The 11,578-nt window shown below is 33.8% G+C and overlaps 1 protein-coding gene across 1 annotated transcript; it reads right to left on the reverse strand.

The window, feature by feature from the left end:
* Positions 1 to 5,365: 5,365 nt before the first annotated feature.
* TRV_00202 (uncharacterized protein) lies at positions 5,366 to 5,973 on the reverse strand (the record flags this gene model as incomplete). The annotated part of the gene is made up of 2 exons (XM_003025577.1): positions 5,366 to 5,560; positions 5,704 to 5,973. Coding segments are annotated over 2 exons (465 nt in total), but the record flags the coding sequence as incomplete, so codon positions are not given.
* Positions 5,974 to 11,578: the final 5,605 nt, after the last annotated feature.

An 11,578-nucleotide genomic window follows, 5' to 3' on the forward strand; every position in this document is an offset into this window, starting at 1 on the left:
GGGGGGGGGAAGTAAAAGCTCCTCCCCCACCCCCAATGGGGTGGGGGCACAAGCCTAGGGCGAGGACCGCGGTTCGCGGTCCATGATCTATTATCCGCGGTCCACGGGCCGCGGGCCGCGGGCCACCAAAAATGGACCGTTTCGAATCGAGATTTTAATGGTCTAGCGAGGTAGCCCAAACTATTTCAATTCGATTGGTGGTATCAGCGCCCCTATAGGACGCCTATAAGGCCTAAAAGGCTCATATTTAAAGAATTGGGCGAGAACCGCAGTCCGTGCTCTATAGTCTATTGTCCGTAGTCCACGGGCTGTGGGCCGCGGGCCGCTAAAAATAGACTATTTTGAATTGGGATTTTAATAATCTAGCAAGGTAGCCTGGGCTATTTGGATTCGATTGGTGGTATTAGTGTCTATATAGGACGCCTATAAGGCTTGAAAGACTCATATTTAAAAGATGGGCCGGGACCGCGGTCTGTAGTCTATGGTTCATTATCCACGGTCTACGGGCCGCGGGCCTCCTAATAAAGATTTTTTTTTTTTTTTCTTTTTTAGCTAGTTGGTAGCCAAGCTCCAGTAGCTATCTTTGTAGTTTATAGGAAGTTAAAAAGCCACTTCCTTCCTTTTTCTGTTTGGAAGATAGCTTTTAGATTCTAATTTTGGTTATTTAATTTATATTTTTCTTTTAGCTAAGCTCTAGTTTCTTTGCTACTAGAGCAGTCTAGAAGAAGATGCTGTGGTATTTCACCAGTATTAGGACACCTAGGGCAGTAGGCTGAGTTATATTCTGGGAGTCTTCTAAGATAGGATCTAAAGTATCTATGTACTATCTTGAGTTAAATTCTTGTTGACCAAAGCTTTTTAGGCTAGCTTTCCTTAGAATTTCCCTATCTAGCAAGGTCCTCGAACTATTGATAGTCTCTTCCCAGTGAAGAGTTTTTAATTTCTATTAAGCTCCAGTTCTAGTCCTCTAGGGCTCTTTCTCTTATTCCTCCTTTTAGGTTTGCTAAAGAAGTGTAGTTAAGAATGGAGATAGAATCGAGGTTTGCTCCTAGCTTTGCTGTATAGTCCACTTTCTCGTTCCCTAGAATACCTTGATGGGCTAGGACCCAGGCTATATTAGTAAAAAAGCCCTTTTGAGATAATTTCTCTGCGATTTTTTCAATAGAGAAAATATATCTTTTACCACCTATTAGAGCTGATTTCTAAAGTCTCTGGATAGCTACTTGACTATCCATAGATATCCAGATCTCTTTCTCTAGGGGTGTGTAATTAAAGAGTGACTCCTATGAGCTTTTAGAAGTATCCTTAATAATCTTTAAGGCTTTTAATAAAGCTCTATCCATAGTAAAGAGTTCCGCATCGAAGACTTCTAGCTTACTACCTAAGTTCCAAGCCTAGTATTGTGAGGAGTTTAGTTCGAAAATTCCAGCTCCTATAGTACCTTTCTCCAATTTAGATCCATTAGAGTGGTATATAATGCTTTCTTGATTTTTCTGAATTTTCTTTAGAAGCTCGAGGTACTCTAGTTTTGCTATAGGCTCAGGGGATTGAGAGATCCTAAATTCTATTAGACTATCTAGATTATTCATCTATGGGTTAAGACAGTGCCTACTAGGAGCTTCGATTTTTGAGTTATTTTGAAATAGTACTATTAGGGAGGTGATCCTAAAGAGTTAATATACCTCCTTTTTAGCCTTCTTTCCTTCTAAATGATCTAAATCCGACTACTCATAGAATTTATTCCAGTCTAGATCTATCCCTAGATCCCTTTCTGGAGGAAAGCTTTCAGAGACTCTAGCCCTAATAGGGTGATCAGATTGTAGAGATATAATCCTTAAGGTATATATCCTACAGATTTTATCAAATCTAACCCTTATAGGGGGGATAGAGGCCTCTATTTCCATAGCATAAGTGGGAGAAGTCTTAAAGGCTAGTAGGATTTTTCCAAGGGCCTTGTTCTAAAGGATTCCATACTTATTTAGGAGGTTCTTTTGGTCTTTTTACTATATAGGGACGCCATGGTCCGCTATAGAGGCTATATACGCTATATATAGCTGCCTAATTACTTGAAAGAATAAGCCTCTCTCCGTATTTGAGAGTCGAGCTATTTGATTCAGAGTCTTTTCAGCTGATTGGAGTCTTATCTCCATATGGTTTTGAAAAGTAAGGTTATTATCATAGTGAATACCTAACCATCTCACTACATTTTTTGGTTTGATAGGTACTATCTAATCTTCTAATTTAATAGATATCTTATTCTGTTCTTTATCTATTTTCCTGGAGAAGTGGATAAGTTCGGTCTTATCTATATCTATCCAAATCAGAAGCTCTTCTTGTCTTTTGAGAATGACTTTTAATGCTTATTCCAGCTTCTTAATATTCTCCTCTTTCGTTCTAGAGGAGGCTATTAGAGCTATATTATCAGTATAGCTAGGGAGCCTAATATTCTTTAGGTTCTAATGATTTTGAAATAGCTCTTTAATATAGATCATAAAGAGAACAGGGGAGATAGAGAAGCCTTGTAGGATTCCTATCTCTATTTCCCTATCTCCTTGGATCTGGTTATTAAAGGCTAGTTAAACCGATCTCTTAGATATAAAAGAAGCTATCCAGCTAACTAGTAGTTTTAGGAGGCCTAGTCTCTAGTAGATACTTATTAACCAATTTAAAGAGATATAGTTAAATACTCCTTTAATATTAATAAATAGTGCTAAGGTAGTTAGACCTTGTTTTTTCGCTAGCTAAATATTATGAGTTAGACTTATTATAGTATGTATAGTTAAGAACTATTTTCTCCCTCCTAATTGATTAAAATATAGTAATTTCTTACTCTTAAAGGCAATATATTCTAGTCTAGTAGCTAGGACTTTCTCTAGGACCTTGCCTAGACAACCTAGAAGAGATATAACCCTATAGAATTTAGGAATTATATAGTTCTTATTAGGTTTAGGGAAGATAATTCCTATTACCTGTTTCTATCTAAGGGGGTGATAGCCTCTATTAAAAAGAGCTTTGTAGAGATTAAAAAGTCTTTCTTCTAGAATAGGGTAGATTTTTTAAATTATTAGAAAGGATATTTTATCTGCTCTAGCTGCCTTTTTAGAGGAGCTAGTATAGATAGCCTATTTAACTTCTGATTTGGTTATACTAGGTCAATCCCACCCTCATTCTTGATAATTTTGTAGATCTATATGTGTAGATAGAGGTAGCTTTTTAAGGAGAACTTCCATAAATACTTCGCATTTCTCACTAAAAGTAATAGCTTTGACCTCCTCCCTATCCTTATTATAGGTTAATATAGAGAGTTTCTCTAGGTATCTCTTTTTAGTATAGTTAAAGGCTTTAAAGATTTCTTTTATTTTGGCCTCTTCTAGGAATTTATTCCAGCAGGCTTATTTAGCGTTCTTGAGCTTCTGAAAGTAATAATTTCTAGTTTCCTTAAAAATATCTAAGGGGATTAAGTCTTGTTTATATCTGGAGCCATCCCTTTTCATATCCTTCCTAAGCTCTTTTAGTCTTGGTGTCTACTAGGGCTTTGAGTGTTCAGATATGCGTTTCTTAGGAATGGTAGCCTCCAGTGTAGTAGATATTAGGCTTTCTAAGCGGTTGGCTTCAATATCTAAGTCTCTTAAGGAGTTCTCTTGGCTAAGGACTAAATTAAATTCTCTTTTTTAGAGATTTAATTCTAGTTCCTTTAAGACTTTGCTACAGTCCACCTTTTCTAGATTATATTAATTAGATAGAAGGGAGTTCTCTACTAGGCTAGTGGGGTCTATTTCTATATCGAAATAGATAACCTCGTGGTCTGAGCCTAATTCTAGAGAGTCCTCTATCTACTGGTCATAAGGTCTCTCTAATAGAGAGGAGGATAGATATATAAGATCCATAATGGATGGATTCTCTATAGATTTCAAGTAGGTGGCTTAGTCTTCCTCGTTTATTATCTCAAACTGGTATTTATCTAACCAATATATCAGCTTTTCTGCATTAAAGGGGGATAATCTCCTAGAGTTTTATCTAGGGTGGTATGTGTTCATATCTACTAGGAGGATTAAGTTTTTTAAAGGAGTTATTTTCTGTAGTTCACTTTCTATAGTTTTACCTTCTATCCCTTCCTTTAGAGATAGTTCGTTATAAATATTTATTAGCTGAATAGTCCCTAATTCTTATTTAGAGTCTATTATATCTATAACTGGAAGGTCTGGGTTATCTATTATATCTAATCTTAGGTTTACCTAATATCTAGATTTTTTTCTTGTAAAAATCGCTACCCTAGGTCTAACTTCTCTAGTTTGGGGAAGGAAGCAGAAGTAGGAGGGGTAAGCTATAGTATATTAATAGTCTATACTCACCTAGGGCTTCTGAAAGAGAATTAGATCGATTTTATTATTAAGAGCTATATCTAAGTAGGTATATATTAATATATTCTTTCTGGCTACATTATTTTGAAGAAACTTTAGTTTTCTTTCTACTATTATGGTTTTTCTTATAGGACTTCAACCCTAACCAGGACCTGGAGCTTCTACTTAGTAGAAGTACTAGCTTCTTCTTTAGTTTCTACTTTAGCTAGTACCTTCGATAGATAAGGCTTTCTAAAGAAGTGGCAGTCTTAATTATCTACTAAGTATTTCTATCTACAGTTTATATATTTCATAGTAGTATATTCATATTGTTTCCCTAAAGTATAGTAAACTAGATAGTTATAGGCCTTAGTTTTGTAATTTTCTATATAAATTCGGTAGTTAGACTTAATAGTTTTATATTCTATATAGCTATGGCTGTTTTTTTAGCAGAAGTAGTATTAAACTCCAGTTTTAAAGATTTTTCATTTAGCTTTATATTCTTCTAACTTATAATATTTACCTGTAATCAAAAGAAGCTTAGGAGATACTTTCTCTTTTAGATAAAGGAGAGCTAAGCCTTTAGGCTTATTGTCTAGTTCTTCCTTTCTAAATAACCAGACTGGTTCCTTAGCTAGGAACTCTTTTAGATCTGGGTTAAAGATCTAGATCTCTTCTCCTAGGAGTTTAAGGCCCCCTTTTCCTTTAAAGGGGTCTAGAGGGATTCCGTGAACTACTAGATAAGACTACTTTTTATCTTGTTTAAGCTATAATTTTTCCCCTAAGTTTGGGAGATAGTATTTAATTATTTTCTCCCAAATCTATTGAGTCTATGGAAGAAATGAAGCTGAGAAGTTAGGCATATTAGTTAGGGTAATATTATCTCCCTTAAAGGTCTTTCCGACTGACGCAAGGACAGGGGTAGTAATTCCCTTTTCTTAAGAGAAAGCTATATTAATAGCGTTTCTTATCTTATATCCTTTTAAGGGGTCCTGAGATTTTGGGATACCGATATATAGCTTTCTTTAGGAAGGAGGGATATCGCTTAATTTCGGGGCTTTTTTAGAGATTTCTTTAGATACCTCCTTTGACTTTTTTGCCTCTTTATCCCATTTAATAATAGAGGCATAGGAGGGTTTCTGAGGTGGTTCTTCCTCTAGTTTCTCCTCCCCTTCTTTCCCTAGTGATTTCTCCAAGGATTGTATTTTCTCCTCTATTTTCTGAAGAGGGGTTTTAAGGAGTTATATTGGTTTCTTCTATAAGGTAGAAGCTATTTGAACTATTGCTTCTGTTCTTCTAGAATTTCTAGAATTTTTAGCTCTTCTTCCCATTTGATTTCTTACTCTAGAATATTTAGGATAACTTCTAAGTTATTCTGGCTAGTCTTCTTAGAGGGAGCGAGTCCAGTCTTCTGGTTTTTAGCTTCCTTCTCCTTATTTTCTTCAGAAGAAGAGGCTTTTGGGCTTCCTTTCGAGGGTCTTTTTCGAGGTAGTATAGAGAGGGGTATAGGAGTTAAGAGAGGAGAAGGTTGATCCTCTAGTTCCATTTCTATATCTTCTACCTCTAGAGCTTGGAAGGGGTTGCTTTCCTTAGAGAAAGAGAAAGAAATAGGTGAGGTCTTCACCTTAGATTTCTTTAGGCTAGCTATTATTCTTCTTCTAGTTTCTATTTAGGGTAGGTTTTATTAGGTTACCTAAAACTCTAGATTTATAGGTTACCTGTAACTATTCGGTAAAAGAAAATGTACTAAGGGTAGATTTAACTAGATATATCCTTAAGAAATAGGGCATATAGCCTTTCTTCCTTAGGGAGGTATATTGTAGTAGTAGTTTTTAAAGAGAACTACTAAACTATTAGATTTTTTGTAAGGAAATATTTCTAAAACCTAGAGAGATATTTCTGAATAGTATAGTCCGCCTCAGAGGATATCTAACTTGGATAATACTAGATAGAGTATATTTCTCTAAAGAAGTGAAGAAGTAAGGGCTAGTTTCCTGTCTTTTCTAAGAAAAATCCCAGGAAAAAAAGCTACTATCTTTTAAGTAGTGATAGTCAACTATTTCACTTTTCTTTTTTAGCAGAGAATTAGAAACTGAAACAACTGCTTTGGTTTGCTCTTGGTAGAGGTCTCTACCTTCTAATTCTCATTTAGAACCTTTCAGTATTATAGAGGCCTCTAGTTTCTTAAAGGGGGATTAAGAATCTATACAAAACGTATTGCCAAAGCTCAGTCTATTTAGATATCTTAGCCTTCTGAAAGAAACCGTATTTAACTAAGCTTTCTAGAGATAGCTAAGCTAGTTTCTAGTAGTTCTTGGTAGCAGGAACCTAATAGCTCAGCTAAACTATTGGGTCTTTTGGCTATAGCCGCTGATTTTGGATGAGGTACTTTAGATAAGGAAAGATAAAGATTGATAAGCGATAAGAGATAAGATAAGAAGAGATAAGATAAGGAAAATCAAAAGTTAAAGAAGGGTAGGGGGGAGAAAGAAAAGGGGGCTTAGGTAAGTAGGGCTTGGCAAGAAAATCAAAATGGAGAAGAAAAATTTTTCCCAGAATGTTGGGGTGTATTCAGCGAGATTTCTCTAGAAGCAGGAGGTATTTTGGGGTCAAAATTAAGCCGTAGATTAAGCTTAGTAAGAGCGTCAAATTAAGTCGCTTTTGGCCATAAATGGCCACCAGCTGTTTGTATTCTGACGGAGCAAGAAGATTCATAACTTCTAATTTCTTATATAGTGTGATATTCTCAATATCCATTATCTCAATATTTTATCTGTTAATCTACCTCTATTATTTATTATATATTATATATTCCTAATCGTTATAATATTTCTAGTAGATCTCTTCGTTATTTTTATACTATAGGTATTACTTATAATTATTATAATAAAGTCTCCTTCTATACTTCTAGGTTTTCTTAAATATATAGTATTTATAATGATAATTCCAATCGTACTCATCATAGTATAAATAAGTTAGATTACTAACCTCTTTTTACTTTTCTATATTATATATAAAATAAAGGCCCTTTTATTTATATATTATCTAATACTTTTTATTAAAATTATTTATATATTCCTCGAAGCTATCTTTAGTTCACTATTATTATTCCTTAATTATTGGTAATATATCCTCCTAATTTAAATTATTCTAGTTAGACTCGAGTACATCTTCTTCTTTTAGCTTAATTTCTTCTTCTAAGTCCATTCGTTCTAGAGTTATATCTCCAGTTACTCTTCGATATTATTCTGGAATTTATAATTTATATCTTATTGGATTATTATACTAATCGCTAGTTATCCCTTCTTATTAATATCTTAGTAGTCCATGATATTTATATTCCATAAGTAGATCATTACTTGATTTATATCTAATAATAGTATCTTATCTAATTAGCCTTAGTTATATTACTTATAGATACCCTCTTCGCTCGAATTTCTTCCTATATTTAGTTTTCTCGTTACTACTAGGCCTTACTATAGTAGTAATATTAAGTCTCCCTCTAGTTCTATAGTACTTCGTATTATATATACCACTAGGCTTTACTATAGTAGTAGTATTTATACTTTTCCGTATATCTCCCTATTTCTTTTTATAATATCTTGCCCAGTACCCTAGCTTCTTATTTTAGAAATATAACTTCTATTTTCTGTATTATTTATTTTTTTCCTTATTAAAACATCCTTTCGCAGTTATATCGAGCTCTATTAATACCAATCCATATTTATTTTACTCACTTATACTTCGCTAGTTTATTCCTTTCTAAAAGGTTACTTTTTCTTATTATAGATTTCGTAAGTTATATGATTAATTGTCGATTCATACCGCTATTTTGACTATAGAAGTATAGCTTATAAATAGTTCCATTTTAATACTTTCGTATTATATTTCTAGTTTAAGTCTTTACTTAAAGATAGCTATTTTCCTATTATTATTATAGATCTCGAGTTCTTGATATAGTTACTATAACTACGCTATAAACTATACTATATCTCTTATCTATTGTAGACTAGCTAGCTTTTATTTAAGGGTTTACTTATAGTCTATATCTCTAAAGAATTATCCAATTACGGCTTTAAACTATATATAGTTACCTAATATATCTATATATATCTTTAGGTTTCCTTAAGTATTAATCTAGTCTTTAAGTCTTGGTTTGAACTATATAGCTATAGTATTATATAGGTAAGATTCTATAAAGATCACTTTCTCAACTTCGGTAATTCCTAGTTTGGTAGCTAGATAGATATTATATTCACTTAAGAAGTACTCTAGCTTGTTACGTTCTCTGTTAAAAGTATCTAATATCCAAATTTTAACTAATACTTATAAATCTCTAGTATATATTTTTAGAATATATATTTCGTTGAGTAATCTCTTAATCTATATTTTATACTACTGGATATTATCTTTATAATTCTATTTATTAACCTTTGCTTCTAAGGTAGCGATCCATTACTTAAGTTAAATTAGGATATAGTTAGGGTTACTAGTGGTTCCGCTTATAGTAGATATATTAACTTCGTATTTTTAAAAGGGTATTATCCTAGTTAGTCTTTTAAATACCTATGGTAGGGAATATATACTTAAGTTTCTTTTAAATAGTATGTTTACTAATTAGGGTCGTAATATTATATTAGATATATATAAGTATAACTTTTACTACTAGTCGTAGGTAGACGTCGAGGTAGTTAAGGGTAAATAGTAAGTCGGAATCTCCATTCGGATATCCATAATCGTAAATATAAGACAATCAATACTATATAGGTAGGTTACCGTTATAAGGGTATAAGGGCTAACGTATTGGTAAAAGGGTACTAAGGTACTATATAGATGGATTAGGGTGTAGCAAAGTATTGATAATCTCTCTAGGTTATAGGAAGATATTTTAGTATCTGTCTTCAAGGTCGTAACTCTAAGTCTAGCTTAGTATTATAGTCACGCTCTAAGTTCCTAATCTACAATAAAGCTAGTACATTAGTTAAGTCTAGTATAAGGGTTGGCTTAAGGTAATAGATGGATAAAGGGAAGTATACTTATATTAATTAGTACTATAAAGTTATAACTTACTATAAAGGCTACGTTAATCGTGAGTATTAGAAGATAACTCTTAATTAAAGTGGAAATGAATATCTTTATATATATATATTAATGGTCCATTTCCATCACTTCTGTTATAGTCTATATTGAACTATTCTATTATAGTCTATATTGGACTATTCTATCATGGTCCATATTGGACTATTCTATCCCTTAGTATTTTAGACCATTCTAATATCACGTAATCTATCCATATCCTGGGGTTCTTCCGCTCCTTAATCTTTTTATCCAATAAATATACTTGTCTAGGCTACGCCGCAGACGGTTTGTAACATTGGCCGCGTATTTTAGTACCTATAAGAGACTAGTAGAAGGGGAGAGGTCTATATTAGTATTCCACGATATAAGAACTAGCGGGTTAAATTACTAGAGTAGCATATTATTATATTATAGAGAGAACTCCTATATTATTATATGTCTATTGTCCCAAGAAGTAACGGTAGCTACAGACTGTAGAGGCTTTAGAAATTAAAACCGGTAGTTTAATTCTTCGGTCCTCTCATCTTTACGTAGATAGTATACTTTACTATATTATATACATCGATTAACACGATTAATAATTAAAATAGCTCGCTCTATAGTATTTCTCTACGTAGCGTTAGTTACTATATAACGGTCCTATATAGGCGGTCTAATAATAATATCTATAACCTAGCCCTATATTACAGTACGGCAACCACCTATAGTACAGAAGGTATAAGGCTATTACTAGACTACCTATATTAATTATAATATTTACTTAAGTATAGAGTAGAATTGAATACGGGTATCTAGCGTGCGGGGGTCTAGTTATATCTAGATTAATAGTACTAAGGTACTGGGACCAGTACTATATAAATTACTCCCTTATTTTATATATAGATATATTAGGCTATAGGGCGTCCTCACACTAGATAAAATCGCAGATATATCTACTACCACGGGACTACCATTTGTACTAAAACTAATAATTAGTAACTTCAAACTTTGGTTTAAGGATATACTTAATAAATAAATTAAAGCGCATTTGTAAGTACATAGTAATAATATATAGGTTCTTCTAGAGGTTCTTACTAGCAATCCGTGATTGTTCTAAGTCGCTAGATAAATCCCTTTATTATTTATAATAAGGTATATAGCGCTGTAGATCCTCCCATTAAATATTAGCAGCACTAAACGTAATAAATAGATAGTTAACCCTAAGCTAGCGGGCTATTGCCTCTAGCTTATACCTCTCGCTATTCTAATAGAGTCTAGTTCCCTTTAAGGGCTTACCCCGGCGCATAATGTACTATAGTATAGTAGAATTTTCTATACGGAGGAGTTCCTACCGAATTTACTCTATAGTAAGGTTGGCGGTCTCCTAATTCTATTTAATATACTAGTTTGTAGCGCTAAATATCTACTCTCGCATTATTTAGTTAAGAGCTATATACCAGAATTCGGGATAGCAGGTAAAATAGCCGTCCTTATATTTTAGCAGGTAAATAGCCCACTTATATAGCGTCACTTTGATAGAGCGGGCGATACCAAAGTCTATAGTACTATTAGGGAAAAGGAATAAGAATATTAGGGAGTATAACCGACGGTTACTGGAGAGGTTAGATACTAGGGTATAATAAATGGACAGTATAGAGAATAAGCCAGATTATACCAATTCTTCCTCAAGATTTATATAGCCGGCAGGTGGATTACTATATTCTCTTTCTATTACAATTAGATTGGGAACAATACCCGATACCCCCTGGCTATTAAGAGGCGCCTATTTAGGATTATTAATAGCGTGCCTATTATTACCGCCACCACTACTAACCTCCTCCTCCTCCTCTATTAAAAAGAGCTCGTCGAGTATATCTCCGTCCTCTAGTAAGAGCTATATATCTTCCTAGCTAATCTCGATATTGGTATAGCCAGGGTAATTACATGTAAGATACGCTAGCTATATTTTAATAATACTACGACGTATATAGAGATCTACTACAAAAGGTATTTGTATATTAGAGTCCATTACTTGACGCTACGGAACGCGTGGCTTAATAATGATAATATTAAGTTTAGATAGAAGCTACGGTAAATATAGGCTTGATCCCCCACCCCTATAGGGGTGGGGGGAGGCCTTTTCCCCCCCACCCACACCCCTCGGGGGAGGGAGGGGGAAT

This window comes from Trichophyton verrucosum (genome assembly GCF_000151505.1).
Source record: "Trichophyton verrucosum HKI 0517 chromosome Unknown contig00018_1.f1.exp, whole genome shotgun sequence".
Taxonomy (NCBI): Eukaryota; Fungi; Ascomycota; class Eurotiomycetes; order Onygenales; family Arthrodermataceae; genus Trichophyton; species Trichophyton verrucosum.